General features: G+C 47.5%; 1 protein-coding gene across 1 annotated transcript in view; it reads right to left on the bottom strand.

The window, feature by feature from the left end:
- Positions 1-16,680, bottom strand: part of FAT2 (FAT atypical cadherin 2) — a 60,970-nt gene extending 44,290 nt beyond the window's left edge. The window contains exons 1-6 of the mRNA XM_008577678.1: positions 13,422-16,680; positions 11,306-11,620; positions 5,135-5,193; positions 3,414-3,725; positions 2,160-2,370; positions 415-554 (exon numbers count right to left, since the gene is read on the bottom strand). Coding sequence (XP_008575900.1) covers positions 415-554; positions 2,160-2,370; positions 3,414-3,725; positions 5,135-5,193; positions 11,306-11,620; positions 13,422-16,680 — 4,296 coding nt within the window. The remainder of the gene's footprint in view (positions 1-414; positions 555-2,159; positions 2,371-3,413; positions 3,726-5,134; positions 5,194-11,305; positions 11,621-13,421) is intronic.
- Between the last annotated feature and the right edge of the window lie 6,387 nt (positions 16,681-23,067).

Genomic DNA, 23,067 nt, shown 5'->3' with positions numbered 1-23,067 from the left:
GTTTTCAAAAACAAAAATTTTGTTAAAGGACCTTTTCTTCAAATGAAATGTTGTGTGAAATCCCAATCTACAAAACATAAAACTCTGGCTGCAGCCAGAGTAGAATTCCAGACCCCATTTACCTGTCCATCATTCCTCATACCCATGGTAGCCCCTGTAGCACTCTATCTTTAATTGAAAACTACTCATTTGGACAACCCCCCTCATTATACAGAGATCCAGAGTGGGAACAAGAATTCTCTCTAGATCACAGATATAGAGTGCATTAGACAGGACTGGATCCCAGAACCTCAGTTCCAAATTCAGTGTACTTTCAGGTACACCGTATCCACAGAAAGCTTTCTATAGCCTCATCCCAACCAAAGAGGCCTCCCATCTCCTCTCAACCTGGGGTTCCCAGCCAAAGACTCTAACCTGGGTGGCAATGGTGTGGGACCCATCCGTCACCTCCACGGTCAGGTTATAGCTTGACCTCCTCCTTGTATCGAGAGACCTGGCAATGGCGATGCTGCCCGTGGTCTTCTCGATGTCAAAGTCCATGTCCCTGTCTCCACCTAGAGTGGGAGTGGAGAAAAAGCACGCACAACCTCAGTGATTTAGGCAGCGGTAGCACAACATGGGCTGTGACCATGAGATTTAGAGGATGTGGTAGTGGATGCCAACCTTGGCTGGCAGGGCTGTGGGCATTCAATGTAGAGCCTGAATCAGGGATTCTAAGACTCTGTTCAGAAATAGTACTATATCTGGGTGACCAGAGGATCATCCCAAGAGTCTAAAAAGCTGTAATTTATCCCATCAAGTTATCATCAAATTATTATCAAGACCCAAGTGGTGATGCAGAAAAGGCCAACTTATAAGGATTTAAGAGTCCCATAGGAAGATCAAAATTTGCAGTAGAACTTATTCTGCTACTGGGATTAAATCATGCAGGAGTAATGGAGCTCCCCTTCATGGTTTACAGGTAGAGATTAGGCAAACTACCTGCAATAGTGCTGGGCAATAGTCCTGTGCCTACACACAGAAAAAAATGGAAATAACTCTGCTTAACAAGAGAGAATTGACTTAATAAACTGTGACAAAATAGAATAGCATGAAGCTATTTAAATGTCTAGTAAATAGACATCTGTTTAGTGACATGGAAAATTGTAACAGTGGATTATCTTCTAATTCGTGGGACTTCAGGTGATTTTTATCTTTTTCTCTGCATTCACGTTTTCTAAATGTTCTATAGGGTATATGCATTAATTATGTATAAAAGGGAAAAAAGTTAAACCATGAAAAGAGCAGTGAATCAAAACCAGAAGTAAGTCCAAAAGGTCAAAGAGCTGGGGCCAGAAGCATATCCTATCCCATCCCCGAACCAGGCTGGAAAACTCTGTAACAGGATTCCATGGTTCATGTGGATGCTGAAACTCTTAGATTAGAGATTTTTAGCCTAAAATCTCCAGATGGGTTTCAGAGAGTCTATAAAACCTCTAAATTTATTTGCAAATTTACATTTGTGTGTGCATGCGCATGCACACACACACACACAACTTTCTGAGAAGAGGACCTAAGCATTCATCAGATTCCCAAAGGGCTCTGTGACCCCAAGATGTTTAAACAAAAACTTGATTTAGAGACAGGAATTTTGGGTGAGGCCATCATAGCCTGGATCCAACTGCCTCCTAGAATGAGAATGGGTACTTTCCTCTGATCCTGAGGATGGAACCTGGGACCAGACACTGAGTATGGCCCAGGGTACAGCTGGCCTCAGGTTCAAGGTCAGTGAAGTCAGCTCCATGCTGATTTCACACTGAGGCAGAAAAGGAAACATAAAGCTTGCGCTTTCTGCTCTGGGTCTTCCTGGACCATTCATCTTAGGTCGCCCAAGCACTTGGGGTAAGAGAGGCACTGCCCAACTCTGGCTGGTGTTACCAGCGAGATCATGATGTTCTACCTGAGGTCATGGCGGGAACAGAGGGAAAGCATGGCAGAGGTGCATTCTATTACCCACTGCCCCAGAGAACCACGGAAGGGCCATCACCACTCAGGGCCAAAAGAGGAGCTGCCAAGGAGCATGACCACAAGTGGGGTCAGAAGGATTGTGCCATGAAGACTAGACTGGTCTATAAGGACTAGAGGGACTGGCCCTCCTGGGGCCCTAGGCCTCACCTCACCTGAGATGTTGAACCAGAAGAGGCCAGGCCGGCCCTCTACACTGATGACTCCCACCATGTGGTTCACGGGGTCTGTCTCCATGACTGTAAAGCTGTAGTGGGTCTCATCAAAGGCCAGTGGTATGGAAGACGGCCGGGGCTGGGGGATCCATTCAATGTGTAGCCGGACACTGGCTGAGAGCGGTGGCTGCCCACTGTCTGTTGCCTTGACCTAAAAAGAGATCAACACCGAAATTGAGGGCTGAGGCCAAGAAACAAGAAGACACAGGTGGCCAGGCCAGAACAAGAGTGCCATGTGATTCTGACCAAGTTGGCCTCTCATCCACTCATTCGTTCATTCATTCAATGCACTCTTGAGGGCTTACTATAAACAGACACCATGCTAGTTGCTGCAGGCATAGTGCTGGACAAAATGTGTAACCTGTGCTCAAAAACTCATGGTTAGTCAAAGAATAATAAAAAATCTTACTTAAAAAATAATAAAAGCCACTACTAACCGAAAACTTACTGTGTGCTAGTTCCTAAACTGGACTTTACACACATGTCCTTTATCTATCCCAACAATCGTAAATGTAATAAGTGAGAATTTATTGAGTTCTCACTATTATCAGGCCTCACTCTAAGAGTTTTGTGTGCAATATCTAATTTAATCCTCACAATAGCCCTGAGAGAGGAATTATTATCATCTCCCTTTTACAGGAGGAAACTGGGGCTCGGTGTGATGAATTCACCAACTGGATTATGTGCCTGGCTGGCCATGAGGCTAGGATTGAATTCAGGCTGTCTGACATGTGAACCCATGCCCTAGCAATTTGATATTTTGGCTTCCTACCAAAACAAAACAAAACAAAACAAAAAACCCCTCTTATTCCCATTTTACAGATGATAAAACAAAGACTCAAAGGGGTTAAATGACTTGTCCCAGCTCATACAGGTGTAAAATTGGAGTGCTAGGTCAGAACTCAGGCTTATCTTGATTCCAAAGCTCCTGTTACTCTCACTAAAGTACTTATCTCTGAGAATAGAGGATTTCCCAGACAAAGTTTGAGGATAGACCCTCAAAGAGAAAGGCCCAGAATACTGATCCTTTTTCTGAAGTCAGACTCCCAGTTTTTCTGGGAGAAGGCCAGGGTGGGTAGTACCGCCTCCCCCATGCTGGCTGTCTGTCTCCATCCTCCTGCATCCTCAAAGAAAATCACAAAGCAGGCATGCCACATGCCCTCCTCCCCGCGGGGCCTCCATCCATCTACTCACCGTTAGGATGTTGTACTCTCCGGCTGTGAAGGTGCTGCTGGAAGATACCACGCCCGTGACAGGGTCAATACTGAAGCCCTCCTCGTCACTCTCCTCAATACTGTAGGAGACCCTGCCATTGAGACCCTCATCCTGGTCTGAAGCCACCAGCCTGTACACAGGCCCAACAGACACCGGACTCAGCCTCTCAGGGAGGCGAACATTGAAGAGCTTGTGGGAGAACACAGGTGGGTTGTCGTTGACATCCAAGATGCGCACCACCACCCTGGAGCTGGACTTTAGGGACGGCTCCCCATTGTCCAACACAGTCACCTGGGGACAGAATTGAGCATGAGCACCCGAGCTGCCAAATGCAAAGTAGTGAACATGTATTGCCACCCACCGCCACCCCACCACCACTGCGACAGCCTGTAGATATGTAGTCTGTTCTCTGGTATGTGCTTGTTGGTTGTATTGTTGTAACCTTACCTACTTGGAACCCAGCTCTCTGGTAACATCACCCAGAGGAATACCAGCAAGAACAGAGAAAGGAACCAGAAAGAACTGGAAGAAGACAATGTCAGAGACTCCAGACAAAACCTGGTGATCTTCACTTCGGATGGCCCGTGTGTCATTTCTCAGAGACCGCTTTTTATTTGATCATAATTCTCTGAAGCTTTGTTTCCTGGTTTCTTTAAGCTACTTAAGTTAGGAAAAAAACGGTGAGAAGATGTTTCTGAAGGAATGGGTGGTACCTTTGGAGACACACAAGCAGCCCAGAGCATGAAATGAAAGCCAGTGAGCAGAAAGGCACCCAAACAATTTCAGAATCAGGAGCTATTTTGTGTAGGGGCGAGTAGTTGCAAGGGCATTGTATGAGATAGAACATTTCCACACAAAGTGGTTCAGAATTTTAATAATATTTTGCTGTTTAAAGGTAAATATCTGCTTCTGAACTATGGAGAAGCTTTGGTCTCTAGGCAATCTAAAAGGCCATTTAGCTGCTGCTTACTAATAACTCCTGTTTCTTACAAAGAGAAAGAATGTGCAGTGCCTGGCAGCATAGAAAGCAAACTTCAAATCTGCTGAGGAATCGGTATTCCTCCCTTCTGATGCCTTCAAGAGTGGAAGAAAGGCTTGCTCACCAATTACATAGAACTCAGGCGAAGAAATAGCTAGATTTTCTACCTGAGATCCTTCTCTTCAGATTTAATCCCCTCTAGATCACTGACATGAGCCTCTCATTGGAATTGGCACCAGGGATGCCCATGTGATTTTAGAGTCATCTTAGAGAGAGCACAGATCTAGAAGACAAAGGTCTGGGTTTTCATCCCGGTTCTGCTACTGACCTAGTGTTTGACCTTGGGTGATTTTCTCTCTCTGAGCCAGCGGAATGGACTGGAAACCATACCTGGCAAGTACATAGTACGTGTGTACTGCTCTCCCTTCCTGCACTCACTGCAGACATTGCTCATCAATCAACAGTTCCTGCCCAGCCTGGACATGGTTTCAGATTCCTTCCCTTTTCAGTGCTGAAGAGCCAGCAAAGACCCAAGGATCTTCACCACCAACCACATCAAGGCCCAGCTCTCAAGTGCGTCCTCCTCCCTGACCCTCCTCAGCCTCAGTGCTAGAGACATGCATGTGGCTCCTAGGCCTGCCTTGGCTTCACAAATGACCTTCAGCCTAGTGTCCTTCAGGAGACTTCCAAATCCAGTGAACTGCTCAGCACCATTGCTCACCTCTAGGATGTGTTCTTCCTTGCTCTCTCGGTCCAGCTGCCAGGCTGTGGATAGAAGACCTGGGGGAGAGATGGTAGGAGGGACACGTGAGCAAAGGGCTCCCAGCGCTGCTTTACTGGGGCGAGTTCAAGGATTCCATTCAAATCCCAGATGAGAATTCTTCTGGCCTTGGAGAACATGTATATTAAGGGGAAATGGAACTCTGGGGACAGGGAAGGGGAAGAGAGGAGGTGAGAGAGAACAACACAGATGACACATTAGCTAAAGCTTCCAACTCCTTCTTGCTTTCCCCATTTAGGAAAAGGTGATCTGTCAGAAACTCAGCAACCAGCACGGCGTGAGCAGCCTTCCCGGGTGTCAGAATGGCCTCCAGCTGGAAATAGCCAGGGGGTTACTGGTTCACAGGGGTGAGTATAAGCACTTCTGGGATGCAATTTTGGTTCCTTGTCACTGAAATTCATAAAATATGTTTGCATTGGATGTCTTCTGCCAATCATTCATTCCCTCTTCTTTTAATAAATGAACTCTAGTTTTCCTGAAGGGAAGCTACGCTGCTCCTAATTTCCTTTGTGATCTTGGGTGAGGCTGTCCCAGTCCATGTCTGGGGAAGGGTTTAAAGCCCCAGACTGGTCAATCAGTTACACTATCCCCCTGGCCCTCATGACTGGTTCTGTGATGGACAAGTGACCCCTCTGATGAGAATCAATTCTGGAACTTTGCAAGAACCATAGAAAAAGTCTTTTTTGCTGCTCGGTGTTCTGAGAGTACAAGATAAAACCTGAGAGGAACAAGGAGAGAGATCCTGAGAATAAAACCCACTCAGAGAAAATGAGGCCAAGAGGTGGACAGAGGCAGAGCTTTCATTACACCCTTTGGACACTTATGATGCAGCCATATATGTCTGGACTTTTCAATAAAGTCAGAAAGTTAATGTCTTCTACAGCTTCAGCCAGCCTGGATTCTCTTCTACATCTGGAAAAGTCCTGACAACTAAGTCAATTCTGAGATCTCATAAGTTGGAACAGGAGTGAGTTGGGGGTCATAGTGGGGCTGGAGAAGCAATCAGGGTCTTTGGAATTGTGGGGGGCTCCACGCTAGGAAGGATGCTGCTTCCTGGCTCAGCTCTCCCTCCCCTTCTTGGGGTACGGCCAACTGTCAATTCTAGCCTCAGGTTTCTTATAGGGGACCTACTAGTTCCCTCTGTGCCCTGCCTTAACTCCAGGAAGCTCCTGCTTATTTCTCCACCTCTTTTGTGGTACCTCAACCCCAACCTTTTCTGTAAAAAGAGAAGTTGAATTGGGTGAACTTTAAGGCCCTCTTGGCTTAAGTTTGAAACTTTCATCACACTTTGAGGAATTTATTCCAAAGAGATAAATACACGAGTCTGGGAAGACGAGTGCACAAGGATGTTCATCCCAGCAATGTTTTAAAAAGTTAGCAAACACAGGGGCCAGCCCGTGGCTCACTCGGGAGAGCACGGTGCTGATAACACCAAGGCTGCGGGTTCGGATCCCATATAGGGGTGGCCGGTTTGCTCAATGAGTGAGCGTGGTGCTGACAACACCAAGTCAAGGGTTAAGATCCCCTTACCAGTCATCTTTTAGAAAAAAAAAAAAAGTTAGCAAACACAATCCATATAAGGGAAGAGTTGCATAAATTATACATAAAAAGGAATATTATGCAGCCACTTAAAATGTACTTTTCATAGATATGGAGATATATTGTTGTGTAAAAAAGGCAGCTTGTCAGGAGTTATCACAGAGATCACCATCATTGCCTTCAGTTCTAGGGAAATCACAGAGTGGTCACTTTTTACTCTTTTGTCGTTATTATATTATCATTCACCCAGATCCTAGTACCGGCTTTTCTCATGACCAGCTGATACAAATGAGTCAGAGGAAGGCTCCTCTGGGCTCCTCTCAGCTCATCCGTAAATTGAAGAAGTTGGACTTGGTGACCCATAATTCCAAGTCATGGCTTGGAAGGTCATCCCAAGCTCTTAGCCTAAGAGGCCACACTAGCTATGGAAGATCTCTTTAAATGAAAGCAGAGCTATTGGTAGGGGCCAACAGGCCATCTGAAAACTTTCATTAAGTTTCTTGATCTTGTTTAGGTAGTGAAATGATGGAGATAATGGAATTAAGTGTGGAAATGGAAGCTCAGTGAAGGGCATGGGGATTCAGTGTTGGAGCCTCCAGTGATGGAAATGGGAGCGTGGCATGAAGATGTGGCCTGTGCTAGGGCCATGGTCTTGCCATGTGCTATAGAACATGAGTCATCCCAGCTTTTGCTTCCCTAACAGAAGGCAGGCACTGAAGGCATCAGAGAAGGCTCCTGGAAAGCCCCACACCCAGGCACCCTTCCAGTCAGAGAAGGAAGACCAGTGGAAACCAGAGTCATTACTCTGGGGCAGGCGTGGATACTGTCCCAGGTCACCCCACCCAGCTCAGCCCCAAGCTGAGGGGCTTGGTGGGGAAGAGCCCAGGACCTGGGAGCCCCTGGGAAGAGGGCAGGACTCAGGGGAGCTCCCACCTGGCTCCATTCCTTGCTTTCCTCCCTGCCTCTTCTCTCTCTTCATCCCCTTTTCTATCTCTGTATGTCCCTTGCCACCCTCCTTCTCTCTTCCTTTCTAGCTCTTCTCTCTTCCTTCTCCCTCCTCCCTTCTCCCTCTGTGTCTCTCTGAATATCAGACATGCTTCCTCTCCCCATTCCTTTGAGTTTTTTTCCCTCTCTCCACTGCCTATACTTCTAAAGGCCTGTGTCCCTGGAATTGCTGCCCTCTGGCTTCTTGGGCCATTACCCCTGTTATCTCTGAGGTCGGTGTCAGGATTCCCAAGGAGTGCCTGTGTAGAACAGGGGCATGCAGAGCCACCCAGAGGGCTGTGTGAGCATCCACGAAGGAGGTGTATAGAAAGCCCCTCTCACCCTTCCCGGCATGAGGTGGCACCCAGTCAATTTAGCTCTTATCATTTTCTCTGCCAAATGAATGTTGCCCCATCACCCCATCTCAGGTCCATCTTTGACCCTTCTCTTCCTCTCCTCCCTCATCCAGTAGTTTTCCAACTGCTATTGATTCCACCTCTGATAGATTCCTGGTCCTTCTACTTTTTCCACCCTGACCCATCCCAGCCTAGGTCTTGCCCTGACCACCTTCCCTTCTTCACCTGCCTCTTCTTCCTTCCCTCAGCATCATAGAGCCAACACTCACTGAGCTCTCACATGCCCAGGATTCCTTCTAAGCACTTTCTATATCTCTATATACTCATCTTAACTCATTTAAATCCTCATAACCCCCCAGGAGGTAGTTATTAGTATCTACATTGTACTGATGAGAAAACTCAGGCATAGAGCAGGTAAGGAACTTTCCCACCAATCTCATAATTTATGAGTGGTGGAACTGGGATATGCCTTCAGAAAATTGACCTACTTGCTCTGTCCTCTACAGGATGCCTCTGCCCCCTTCCCCCCCATGCTACTCAGGTCGTTCTCCCTGCCCATATGCCCTCCTAGGCTGCTGCCTGTTCCAATCCTCCCCAGCCTTCAGCTTGGCATCACTGTCCCTGTTCCATGAAACCACAGCACTTGGATGTAGTTTGGATATGTTTGTCCCCACAAAGCTCATGCTGAAACCCAGTCCCCGACGTTACAGTATTTGGAGGTGTTTGGGTCATGGGGGTGGATGTGTCATGAATAGATTAATATCCCCCTGGGGATGGGGGTGGGGAGAGAGAGTTCTCACTCTGTTAGTTCCTGGTGCCTCCCCTCCCTCTCTCTGTCTCTTGCTTTGCCTCACCATGTGATCTCCCTGCACTCACCGGCTGCCTGCCAAGAGTGGAAGCAGCCTGAGGCCGGCACCAGATACAGCCATCCCAGAATCATGAGCCAAATAAACCTCTTTTCTTTATAGATTACCCAGTCTCAGGTATTCTGCTGCAGCAACGCAAAAACAGACTGATACACACGTCCACCATCCTGCGCAGCTTCCTCTCCCTCTGGGCAGCTGTGCACGACAGCTACACGTTGATGGTGTTACGCTCTTTCTCACTGCTTCTATAGTATTTACATCAACATCTTCACACTCCTGAGGGACTGACTTCCTCAAGGCCTGAACTGTGTTTTTTAAATCTTCACATCTCTCCACAACACATCGTTTAAAGGCCTCATAAAAGTAGACCCTTGAAATGTTTGCTGAATAAGTGATTGAGTCTTGAGCTTAACACAAGATGATGGTGGAAGCTGGTGGAGATTCATTCATCCATTCAGTGGTTATTTATTGAGCTCCTACTCTGTGCTGGGTACTGAAGATATTACAGTGGGCAGAAACATCAAGGTCCCTTTTCTTGGGAACCTTTGAAGTCTAGGGAAGGATGTGGATAATTAATGGAATAATCACAAGAATGAATACAATGGCCTGTGTGATAAGGGTTACACAAGGGAGTAGGTGGTGCTAGGAAGTGTGTTATGGTATCAGGAAAAACTTCTCTAAGGAAAGAACAGCTGGGCAGGGATCTGAAAGAAGAGCAGGAGTTAACTGGACAAGAGGAGAGGAGAGGAGACTCCTCATAGAGAGAACAGCACTGTAAAGCCCTGTGTCAGGAAGGAGCATGACCTGTAGCTGGTCGTGTGGCTGGAGCTCAAGGAGAGGCAGAGAGGGGCAGAATGAAGCTGGAGAGGTCAGCAGAGCCAGGTCAGGTGGTCTGTGGGACATGGCAGGCTCTGACTTCATCTTAAGGGCACAGGGAAACCATCCAAGGTATCCAAGTAGGGAAGTGGGACAATATTATGATGGTGATGAGAAAAGTGGGCTGGGGGCTCATTGCTAATTTGTTCTTTAATTTTTAAAAAGATTCATGCTAATAAAGATTTCTTCTCAGCTGCAGGGAGGCTAAGAACATATCTACTTTCTAGGGCATTTTGCCGACCTGCTGTCAGGGAACTGTTGACAGTAAACAGAACAAGGGATTTGGAAGAAGTTGAGAAGTTAATGCCTTAGGTGAGAGATCTCTTCTCTCTGTTAAGGAGGGAGGACAGGGCAGGCCCAGGTAAAGAGCCAGCTTAGGTCCGATTTCTAGCAAATGTCACTGGGCAAATAGACGTAAGTAGCCCGTACCCACTGTCTGCCCCAGGACCCCCTGGGGACCTCCTCCTGGGTCCATTTTGTCCTAAGCATCTGGGGACCGCCACTAGCATCCTCCCTTTTCCCTTCCTCCAGTCTCACTGGGGTTCTGTCCTTCCAGGACAAGAGTAAATGGTTGGAGCTGGAGAATTAGACGTTGGATTCAGAGGAGAAAATGTCAGCCTTCTCTACAATAGGGTTGTTTTTCCCCCAAGAGGTAGGTGTGGCCTTTGAGAAGTGTCCACAGCAGTGGGATGTGGTTCTTTAACTCCAGAGCCAATGGGAGCCAGGCAGGTGGCATAAAAGAGGCAGCAGGCTGGGAATAATACAATAGGTGAAGGTGGGGACCAGGGAACCAGGGGATGGAAGCCTGGTCTACATAGGGAGCTGCTGTTGGCTCTGGTCCATTGTGGCCCTGTGGGACTGTGGAGGCAGTGTAGCCAGATCATCTAAGTTTTTATGAACAACCAGAAATCTGGAATTTTTTGTGGGATTGCCTAATTTTTGGGTGTTGGCCACAGCTTGAAAAATCATTGCTTAAAGCTTTGCGAATAGAGCAAAACATCTCTGTGGGCTACACCTGGCTCACAGCTGCCAGCTGGTGACCTCTGGATTCCTCTACTCCATTCTTGTCCCAGACAACCTCGGGCCAAGGACAGTGAGGTGGTCAACTTGATGTAAGTGGATCCCCACAGCCACCACTCTGTGGGAGGGCTGAGACCTGTCTAGAACTAGGGATAAGGGGTTCATCCAGTGGCTTGGGACTCAGGGGCGAGGCCAGTTTAGGGGCATTTGGAGTTCTGAAGTAGTCCCAAAGATGAACTTTGTAGAACATTGTTCTCGGGCTTGAGCACATATCAGAACCCCCTGCATGTCTTTTTGAAACAGATTTCAGGGCCCTAACCTCAGAATCCTAATTCAGGAGGTCTGGGTTGGGGCCTGAGAATTTAATTTTCCACAAGTTTGCAGGTGATGCTGATGATGCTGTTTGGGGACCACACTTTGAGAACCACCGTTGTAGAGATTTCTGTTTACCCAGCTTTCTGGGTCCTTACCCGTGAGAGGGTGAATAATGAAGAATCCCATGTGGTTCCCACTGGTGATGTTGAAGGTCAGCTTCCCCTCGGAGCTGGAATCTGGGTCCCAGGCATCCAGCTGAAGCACAGAGGCACCCAAGGGCGCATCCTCCTGGATGGAGGGGTAGAACACAGGTCTGGACATCCGGGGTGGGTTGTCATTGACATCCGTAACTTCGATGTAGACTTCAGTTAGAGAAGAGAGGGGTACGGAACCCCTGTCCACTGCCAGTACCGTCAACCAGTAGTAGGAGGCAAATTCTCGGTCCAGGGGCGCCAGAGTCTGAATCATTCCTAGGAACAGTGAATCACCAAACACAAAATACTTTAGAACTTAAGGTGGGTTTAGAGATCACCCCAAACAACATTCACTGCACTGTGCTGTAGAAAGGATATTAACAGGTATTCCAGGAAAAGAGGGAACTGTTGCCAATACAATGTGGGAGACGCTGAGTTGAACACAAGGGAATTAATATCCTTAAGGTAGAACCTCTCAGAGCCTTTCTCTGCTATAATGGGCCCGTGGCTCTGGCATATGGGCATATGTAGGGTTTCCAGGGGACTGTGGCAGTTGACCTACTTTCTCCTGACTGTTATAGTTGTCCTTGAACTGCTTTCTTCATACTTTAAGTCCTGGTAGATAATCAGTGTATGGGTTAGGACATGATGAATATGTTGCTGTTCCCTCATCTTCACAATTTTAGGGGCTTAGCTCCGTTCTTCAGTTCACTCACTCCAAGATTGCTTACTATGGGCCAGCACTGTTCTAGAAGTTGAGGATCCAACAGTGAGCAAAACAGTCTTTCACCCTAAAAGCTCTCATGGATCACACGCAGCTGGAAGGGCTTGTGTGGCAGCACAGGACCCATGCTTAGACCCATAGCATGTCATAGATGAGAAATGGGGAAACTGAGGCCCAGAGAGGGAGCATGACTTGACCAAGGTCATGTAGTAAGAAAGTGGAAGAACTAGGTCTGGAATTGACTCTCAATCTAATGCTCTTTCCACCACATCATCTTGCCCTTTACCCTGGAAATAAATCACCCACCAGACTATAAATTCCTTGAGGGCAGTGACCCGCCTTTAGTCACCTTGGGTATCCCCGAGGTGCCTATCTTAGGACTTCACAAGTAGTGTGTGCTCAGTATTTGCTGAATTGCACTTATTTTCGATGAAGCTTAAAAAGAATAGATAGGGGCCGGCCCGGTGGCGCACTGCGATAGTGCGCCGCTTCGGAAGCGCGGTGGTGCTCCTGCCGAGGGTTCGGATCCCACATACCGACCGGTTCCCGCTCACTGGCTGAGCGAGGCACGGGAGCAACGCCGAGGGTTGCGATCCCGTTGCCGGTCCCGGTCCGGTACAGGGGCGACACTGAGGGTTGCAATCCGTTGCCGGACACGGAAAAAGACAAAAAAAAAAAAAAAAAAAAAGAATAGATAAGTTGGTGTTGCCTTTTTGGAGGACAATTTGGAAATATCTATTAACACTCAAAATGTGCACTATCCTTTGATCCAACAACTTCATTTTTAAGTTCTTCCTGTAGAGACTCATGCATATGAGTAAAAGAATATGAACAATGATGTTACACCTATATAATAGGACAATATGCAGCCAAAAAGAAAAAAAACGAAAAAGATTTACATGTACTGACAAATGGGATGCCCTGATGTTACAATATGTGAAAAAATTTCAGAAGTACTGTCTATTGTATGTTTTCATGATAATAAAATGAACAATGACAATATATCGGATACAAAGAGAAAAAATTTAGACAATTACAGACCAAATTGTTAATAAAGCTCATATCTGGGGAAATGAGCCACAGAGGAATATTCATTTATTAATTATATATAAAAAATTTATAACCAGCCTGTATTACTTTTATAAACAGAATATATATAATATATGTGTATGTGTGTGTATATATGCACATATATATAAAGATAAATTTAAAATAAATAAAAGGGACGGGAAAGAGAATCCTTTCATATTACCTTTCTTTTCAGCCTGATTTCTTTTAGGACAGTTCCTGATTTCCCTCTGGCCCACCTCCCTGCCAGGCCCTGGCACTCCCATCCCACCCCACCCCCAGTACCTGTGTCTTGGTTGATGCTGAAGGCTGCAAGGCCAGTGCCAGCCCTCAGGAAGTACTGGAGCTCCCCATCCAAGCCACTGTCATAGTCATGGGCAGCCACTACCATCACCTGAGTTCCCGAGGGGCTGTTCTCCTGCACCTGGCCCTGGTGCACGAAGGAGGCAAAGTGGGGAGGGTGGAGATTCTCGTTCACATCCAGGACTATCACCTCCATGTGGCAGAGGGTTCTGTGGGCCAGGGGCCTCCCACTGTCACTGGCCCACAGGCTCAGATTGTACCCAGAATGCCTCTCAAAGTCCAGCTCTCTCTCCAGACTGAGAGCCCCCGTCATCAGGTCCACCCGGAAGGTCCCATGGGCATCATCCAACAGGACATATCGCACTTCACCTGCAGGGCCGAGGTCAGGATCAGAGGCATCCAGAAAGGTCAGGATGATCCCTGGGGGCAGGTCCTCTGGCACCTTCAGGCTGCTGAGCTCTGTGATGCACTGGGGAGAGTTGTCATTGGCATCTTCCAATGTGACTATCAGGTCAGTGACAGAGAAGAGCTGGTGGCCCTTCCTGGGCTGATCCCTGGCCTCCACCTTAAGTATATACTGAGGTTCTGATTCCCGATCCAGGTGTCCCGTGACAACCAATTCCCCAGTGAGGGGGTGGAGGGAGAACTTCTCTGTGGGGCTTAGCAGGGTATAGTGAGCCTTCCCATTGTCCTCTGAATCAGCATCAGTTGTTTTCAGCTCTGCAATTGTGGTTCCAACTTCTGTGTCCTCTGAGATGGTTAACTGGTACCCACCAGGAGGAAATCTGGGTGCATTGTCATTCCAGTCCTTCACATTCACTGTCAGCAGCTTCCAGGAGGACTTTTGGGGAGTGCCCAGGTCATACACTGTTACATTGAGGATGTAGAAACTGGTGGCTTCATAGTCCAAGGGAGCAGCCATGGTGAGCAGTCCCGTCTCCAGCTCAATGTCAAAGCAGCCCTCCTCATTGCCATCTGCAACCACATAGACCAGTTTTCCATTAAAGCCAGCATCGGGGTCAGTGGCTGCCAGTCGGGCCAACGGGGTGTTAATAGGAACATTCTCAGGAACGTCAATGGATTGGGGAAAGTTGTCCTCAAACTGGGGGGTGTGACGATTGATCTGAAATGTGCTTAAGGAAGTGAATTCCTCATCGCTGGACTCCTGGTTCTGAAGCCCAACAGAGTGGAGGATAGTCTTCGTGAATTGTGTCAACACCCCTGTTTTATCACACGTTATAGGGACCTCAAAACGAGGGTCCTTCACCACAGTGACATTCAAAGTTGTGGGTGAGGCATAGTTTTTGCCATCAGAGGCTGTAATTTTCAGGGAATAGCTAGTGGGTTGACCAGTGGTAAGATTAATAAAAGAGCGTTTGAGGGATATCACTCCAGAGAAATGATTTAGATCAAAATAATCTAGTTCGTTGCCTGATACAATCTCATATTTTAGGTTCTGAAGCTCATCCACATCTATGGCTGACATAGTCATTAGTGATTTCCCTACTGGCCAGTCTTGGCGGATAGACCCAGTGCAGTTGACTTCCTCAAACATAGGCTGGTTGTCATTCAAGTTCTTGAGCCTAAGAGAAACGGATACTTCCTTCTCCTGGTGAAAAGGAGATCCCCAATCTGATGCCCGTACCTGGAAAGTATAAATTCTTTTCATGAGTTCATAGTCCATGGGTTTGGAGGTGGAGATGATCCCCAGGTAAGGGTCAATAGAGAACGGTACAGATTTTGGACCAGCGATGGAATAGGTGACATATCCATTCTCCCCATGATCCTGGTCTGTGGCAGTAACAGTCAAAACACTGGTGCCTGGAGGGATGTTTTCATCCAAGGTGCCATCATAGGAAGATCTGCTGAAGATGGGAGCATGGTTGTTACAGTCCATGACTTCGATGACCACCGTGGTGGAGGCCAAGCTGGGTGAGGTTCCGATGTGCAGCTGATAGTGGGCTCCGTCACGGAAGTCTATGAGCTTCGTGGTGGTGATCAACCCAGTGCGAGCATTAAGTTTAAAGCCTGCACTCTCTGAGGATGGCTTTAGAACATACTTCAGGCTGGAGAAGGTGGGGGTTACTTTCACCCTCACCACACGGCTGCCGGGAGGGGAATACTCACTAAGCTGCACTCTGTAAGCAGCCTTCTCGAATTTGAGCAAGCCCAGTTTGGAAGGGGGTAGGTGAAAGCCCCTAATCTGGGAATGAAATGAAGGTCTGCTCCCACTCCTGGCCTGGAGACTGAGGTTGAATCCATGAAGGTGTTCCATCCAGTTGATGTCTTTGACGGACACCAGACTGAACTCATTGCTCTGGGCATAAGACTTGATGGCTTTGAAGTGCTTTCCAAGGTCACCACCAACAACTTCCACCAAGTCCACTTCCACTTCCGAGCTGTTTGCATCTACCACTACAGTGGCATAGGTGGTATCCTCAATGCCATCTGGTGGAGTCACCACCACTGAGACAATGGCTGGGGGCTTCCTGGGGGTAGGCTCCACATGGATGATGAGTGATGCCAAGTTGCCAAACCCCTTGCCCTCGGAGATTTTCCGCATGCGGTCCACAGCCAGCACCTGGAGCTCATACTTCCCTCTCCAGGTGACATTGAGCTTCCCAGCCACGGTGACCACACCGCTGGTGGGATGGATGGCAAACATCTCTGACCTTGTGTTAAAGGCATAATAGAACTCAGCGTTCTGGCCCAGATCGGCATCTGTGGCAGTCACTTTGCAGATGGGGCTCTTGAGGGGCATGTCCTCAGAGATGGTGACTCTGTATGAAGGTGGGGAGAAGAGGGGCTTCAGGTCATTCTGGTCCAGGATGTGGACTACCACACGGGTCAAAGCTTCAAACTCCAAAGTCTTCTCTGTGGCTTGGATGATGAGGGTGTAGGTATCTTGTACCTCCCTGTTTAGAAGAGCTATGTTGCTATTTTTTGTCCTTATTCTCAGAAAGCAGAAGTTGCCCACCACATACTCCTCTGCTTTAAATACATTGGCCACATCCCCAGAGATGATCCGGTACCTCACTGTCCACTGGGGCTCCACGAGGTAGATGCCCATTTTCACAGAGCTCTCCACATAGGTCTTGGGAGCAGAGTTTTCATAGATGGTGGTGTTGTAAAGGGAGTGTGTGAAATGCCAAGCTGAGGAGGAAGTGATCCCTTCTAGGGGCTTCTCACAGGTCACACAATGGAGCAAGAAAATGGCAAAACCCAGCAATGCAATAGTCATGGTGAAAAAACTCCTGAAACCCTGGGCAAAAAAAGAAAGAAAGGATGCAAGTTAGGAAGTAAATGGTTCCTATTGCTGTCATTCTTAACTGGAGGTGATTTTTACCCTCAGGATACATTTGGCAATGTCTTAAGATATTTTTGGCTGTGCCAACTTGGGGAGGAAGTGCTCCTGGCATCTAGTGGGTAGAGGCTGGGGATGCTGCTAAACATCCTACGATGCACAGGACAGCCCCCACAACAAAGTTACCCAGCCCCAAATGCCAATAGTGCCCAGTTTGAGAAACCCTGTGGTTGGAGAACAACAGACTAGTTTAAAATGCTCTCTGAAGCATTTGGAACAGTCCTGACCATTTACTCCTTTTCCCAGAAACTTTCTGTGGCTCCCTGGTGATGGTAGAATAGTCCCAAACTTAAGTCAGGAATCCAGGCTTCACGATCTGCCTCTAAACCACTCTTCTCTCTTTCCTTCCTCCAAGGTCCCTCCATGAGGGCTCAGCTCCAGCCAGATTGAGTTGCATCTGTACACGCAGGGGCTGCAGAAAAACAAAGTACCAGAGATCCCAGGCCTGACATCAGGCTTCCCAACTCTTGGCCCTGGCTCCACCATTTGCAAGGTGGGCGACCTTATGGGCAAGTTATTTAATCTCTATGAGCCTCAGCTTCCTCTTCTGTAGAATAGGCATAACAATATTATTTATCTCATAGGATCGCTATGAGAACTAAAGGAAATAATGAAGGTAAATGACCTAGCAGGGTGCTTGTTATATAGTAAGTTTGAACTTAATATTAGCCATTATTAATAATAGGAATTTGAAGTTCTTCCACCAGGAAGAGAGCTGCCCAGGGCCTTACAGCTAGCTAGAAGCAAAGCGAGAGCTAGGACTGGAGCTACCTCCCCTGCCCCAGTCTTATCTATACCTATCCTACCACACATTCTTTATGGACAAGGCCTGATTCTGAATCATCCTGTAACCAGGAACACAGAAAACTCCTGGACTCCTGGAATGTCAGGGCTGAAATGGACCTCAGAGATGATGGAGTTCAGTCCCTAATCCTCATGCACAGATGGGGAAATAGAACCCCAGAGGGGGGCCTGGGCTTGTCCAAGTCACACAGTGGGTGGCTGGGTAAGAACTAGTTCTTGTTGAATTGACCATGAATGAATGCTTTGCCCCTTTAAGACTTGCTGCTGTGCCCACTGTCTCCCTTGCTGTTTCCTGTACAGCCCATCCCTGAACTCCAGCCTGGGTCAAAATGTGAGACTTATCAGGGCCAAGGATGGGGTCGGGGCTGGGAGAGAAGCAGAGTTTGGGAGGGCCAAGTGTAAGGCTGGGTGCACCAGGCTGTTACCTGGCCTGCCCGGGGGAGTCTTGACTCCTAGGAGCTTCATGGCTGCCTGCCAGATGTGCTGAGCATTCCTGGATGAAACAGGCAAGACTTGTTTTTCCTGTTGACTTGCTCTTCAAAGGCGAGGAAGAGTTAAACTTTCAGGGTAAAGGGAATAGGAGAGGCTTAGAGCCATGTCTTTGCAGAGTCCTCAGTGAACTGGGCACAGAGCTCCATAAGATCCTGCTGATAGCATCCTGAGATGGGAGGCAGGACAGAAGCAGGAATGGCAAAGTCCACTTAACTTAGGGTCTTAAAGCCTGTGACTGAAGAGAATTTGAATATGCCCCATTCTTCCAGCTTTACTGCCAGAATCCCTCACCTGAGATCCTGTTGGTGGCACCCCAAGCCCAGGCACCTCAGAAAAGAGGGGGCAGGATGGAGGCAGATTTTACACTCAGGAGTCCTAAAGTTAGATATAGGAAAAGCTGCTGTATATTCCCCACCCTGCCTGTCCCCTGCTCTCACCCCTTCCTCACCACTGCAGCCCACAAGGGAGCCAGCCCCAGGCAAGAGCCATGCTCACTGTACCCCTGACATGGCCCCCACAAGCAGGAGGAGACCCCTGAGTCATTCAGCCCCCAACCTTCCCAGGATAGCATTGCTTTTGAAGCTGAAACACTAGGAGAAAAGGTGTCCTTACCCAGGTCCACTGGCTCCACAGCTCAGGAGCCCAGGGTGCCTGCAGCCTGCCAGCTCTGCCTGCCCTGCTTTGCAGAAAGCTTCCTGTTCACCAGGTCAGCACCAATGTTGGGCAGGCCCCAACAAGACACACTGCTCAGCTCAGCGGCTGCACAGACGCCTTGCAGAGCGGGAGCTGTTAATGATGTAGGGAAGGGAGCAGGAGTGGGGGTTCCATGGAGGGGGATAAGCTGAGAGAGAATGCACCCCTAGATGATGGTTTGGTGCTCATGGCCATGTCCAAGCTGTAGGACTTGCACTTGCGAGTAGTTTGCTGAAGGAAAGAGCAGAGTCTGGACAGTTGTTTCCTGGTCCCAGGTTCAAACAATTGCAGAGTGCAGGGGCATGTTGGGCTTCCTGCACCAGCCTCCCAGCCCACAACACCCAGGATCATTATTTTGAAACATCTTGTGAAAACATAAATTAATTTATATCACTTCTCTGCTTAAAATTGTCCAATGACTTCCTGTAGCACTTAGATTAAAATCTAAACTACTTACCATGGCCTGGAAGTCCCCATGTGAGGTGGACCCTGTCTGCTTCTCCAGCGATATCTCCCAGCACTCTTCCCATTGTTCACCAAGCTGCAGCCACACTAAACTGGGCCCTGCCCCGGGGCCTTTGCACTTGCTGTCCCCCATCTACTTAAGACTCTCGCATGGGTGGGTCCTTCTTGCCATCCAGTTTTCAGCTCAATTGTCACCTCATGACCTCCAGTTTGATGTAGCCTCCCTCCCAACCCTCTTCTTTATCACTTTACTTCATTTTCTTCATGGCACTCAACAGTGCCCAATATATACACCACCTGATGACTGTCTCCCCAACTTGACACTGGGATCCATGAAGACAGGAGCTTTGTGTATTTTATTCTTGGATGAATCCCCAGTGCCTAGATGAGTGCCTGATATACAATGAAGCTCAATAAATACTAGTTGAAAATGGAAGAATCTGGACTTAGGAAAAGCAATGACAGAATGAAAACTGAAAGAGACTTTAGAAATCATCCCCTCCTTTCTGAAGCCGGAAAATAAAGACCCAAGGAAAGAAAGGGACTTGCCCAAGTCAGGGTGAGGATTAGAGCCAGGTTCTTTCCCCCTGCTGTGCTGCCAGAAAGAGATGCTGTGGTCACTTATGAACCCAGCTCCACCACTTGCTAACTGCATAAGCTTGGGTAAGTTACGTAACATGTCTGGGCCTCAGTTTCTTCATCTGTGAGATTGGGCTACTAAAGAGCACGGCTTTCATGGGGTTTGGTGAAGGCTAACTAAGATCACACATATTAATGTGCTTAGCACAGTGCATGGCACACAGTCAACACTCAGTCCACCTGGGTTATTATTTGTTTTCAATGCCAAGGCAGAATCAAAGCCTGGGTTGGGGTGAGGGTGAGATCCACTGAACCTTCTGGAGAAGGTCCAGCCTGCGCCCAGTGGAGCAGGAAGCCACTGGTCTGTGATCGAGTCTAAGCTTGCTGGCCCAGCCACAGGTTGTTCCAGGAAGCTGCGAGCAGGCGCTTGTCTGGGGTGGGGCCTCATGCTCCCTGCTTCCCCAGGTCCAGAGAGAAGTCTGTACATGGGTGAATATGCACATTTTCAAAAGAGCACACATATATACTTAGTAGGTCTAAGTAGGTCTTATTTTTGAATAATTGTGTGAGTACATTAGTTGTGTGTACCTATTTATGAATAGACCCTTTTAGGATGTATGCATGAATCTTCCTCTGTGTAACTCCCAACCCCAGTTTGAAGATGCAGAAGGCAGAAGGAAGTTAACATCACACAGGCTCTGGCTGTGTGGCCTGAGCAAATGGATTACCTTCTCTGATCCACAGCTTCCCTACTCCATAAGATTATTTCAGGAACAAAGTTAGCTTATGCATGTAAGTGCTGAATGTATTACGTGGAACAGTTTTTAACAAATATTACCCAGTACTGTCACTTTTTAGCAGCTGGGTCATATTAACTGCTGTTGTTTGAGTTTGTGGATAATGAAAACTTTCAAACATATTACGTCATCCCTGATCTGTTCTTGTGCATGTGGATTTTCTACAACAAAATGCTATAGGACTTTAAGGAGGCCATGATTCAGTTCATCCAATATTTCAGTTCATTGCTCCAGCTTCTCAGAATCTTGATTCTGACATTCAGAAACTTGGTGGTTGTAATATCTATGTCTTTATCCAAGTCACTGATAAAAGTTTGAATGTGGCGAGCACCTCGTCACTGGGGGAATGTAAACAGAGTCTGGGTGGCCACCTGGGAAGGATGTTTTACTCTAGGGGGATATTTGAGCTTGGGGGGAGATGGGAAGAGTTCTAAAGTTCCTTCCAACTTTAGAAGGTATGATTTTTTGGCATGCGCGTGCCTATAGTCTGTCTCAGACCCTAACTGAGACCCCCAAAGGCAGTGAAGGGATTTCCTCTGGCTGTGATCAGAGTTGCACACTTGCCAAAGCTTGTTCAACAGTCACTGGAATAAGCTGATCCCTGACCTGGCTCTATGGAAACCTGATTCTGAAGGCAGTGAAGGGATTTCCTCTGGCTGTGATCAGAGTTGCACACTTGCCAATGCTTGTTCAACAGTCACTGGAATAAGCTGATCCCTGACCTGGCTCTATGGAAACCTGATTCTAAAGTCACTCATATCCTGTGCGGTCTTGGTCAAGTAAGTCACCTAAGCCCTACGGACCTCTTTCCTCATCTGTAAATGAGATGTGTATGTTGCAGGGATGGACTGGATTGGATGGGTGATTCCAAACCCCAGTGCTTTCAGGGAAACAACCTTTTCTCCTGGTGGAATTGTACCTGGAAACACAATCTGTAAACAGACAGAAGCAGACTGCACTGTTATAAGCAGATGTGGAGCCAAGGGTCCTGTCTGCAGGTGTCCCTTGCTGCCCTGGGAAGCATGGGCTTGAAAAATCGGACTAGATGACCTCTAAAAGCCCTTCCAGATCCAACAAGCTAGAGCTCTGCTGTTCCAGCGTTCTGTATCCTTTCAGAAAAAGGTCTAAGCCTTATGGCTGGAGGTGCTATGATGCTCACGCTCTGTGATTTTATTTGCAATGGTCTGTGTGCAGTGGTTCAGGCTTTTAGTTTTAGGAGTCTATGACTCTATGATTAATTCTGTCCCTTCCATGGGGAACTTGATGGAATTCAAAGCCAAATCAAAGCTCCACTAAAGAAGCTCCTACCAGATTTATTCAAAACAGAGTTTTGTTTCTGACAAAGAAATTCCTCCTTATCAGTCCCATAAGTGCCCCGGCACAGAACAGCAGTGACATTCTCCCTCGTGTTCCCACACCTTCCCCTTTCTCAGGCACGTCACAGATGCTGATTAGTAGTAACCCACATAATACTCCTAAGAAACATATCTGCCCTTTTACTTCCACTTCTCAGATAAGAGAAACTGAGATTTGTATGGCATACCCAAGACCACCAAGAAATGCGATGGCTGAACTGAGAACCGACAGCCAGACTTCTCAACCTGGGCATTCTAGATTTCTAGGCCATGGGGAGAGATGAAATGTTTTGTTAAACTTTGGAGAAACTTTCAGAGAAATGCGATGGCTGAACTGAGAACCGACAGCCAGACTTCTCAACCTGGGCTTTCTAGATTTCTAGGCCATGGGGAGAGATGAAATGTTTTGTTAAACTTTGGAGAAACTTTCATGAAAGAAAGAGATGCTGGAATCATTCCTCTGGTTGGAGAATGTCCACCCTCTCCCCAAATCTAAATGTGAAATTACAATGGATTTTGTTGCCATCGGTATTTGTTTTCTGCCCTCACCCCTACCTTACCCTGCCCCACGTATTAAGCTCTAGGGCTAGCTCTTGTGACTCTCAAGAAAGAATCCTAAACATATTCAGTTACAAAAGCTTAAAGGGAGTGTAGGGGGCATTGGGGGATTGGGAAAGACTGTGCCTTTGAACCAACGTAAAAACTGTAAGGGAGAGAATGGTGACAGGCTGGGTACCTGCTAGTCAGCCACTGAGATAATTTCCCTCTTAGTAATAAGAAACCATTGCAGTTTATTGAGAAGAAGCAGGACCAGAACAGGGCTACATTCTGGGAGGAATAATCTGCCATCAGATCAAAAGGGAGATTTTCCCATTCAAGATTCCCACTGTGGTGTGGACTGGGCTTGAACACCAGCTCTATTGATTTAAGTCAACTGGAATTCACTGTGGGTAGGGAATTTGCATCCAAGAAACTTGAGTCATTCGAGGCAGCTACTGGTGGGTTCTCAGATAACAAAACACAGGTCAAAGAACTGGATGCGAGCATGAGAGGAGCCAGTGGCTTGAGCCACTGATGGG

This window comes from Galeopterus variegatus, unplaced genomic scaffold (assembly GCF_000696425.1).
Source record: "Galeopterus variegatus unplaced genomic scaffold, G_variegatus-3.0.2 Scaffold1562, whole genome shotgun sequence".
In the NCBI taxonomy this organism is placed as follows: Eukaryota; Metazoa; Chordata; class Mammalia; order Dermoptera; family Cynocephalidae; genus Galeopterus; species Galeopterus variegatus.
Note: the sequence above shows the minus strand (reverse complement) of the source record. Positions and strands in the feature narration are given on the sequence as shown.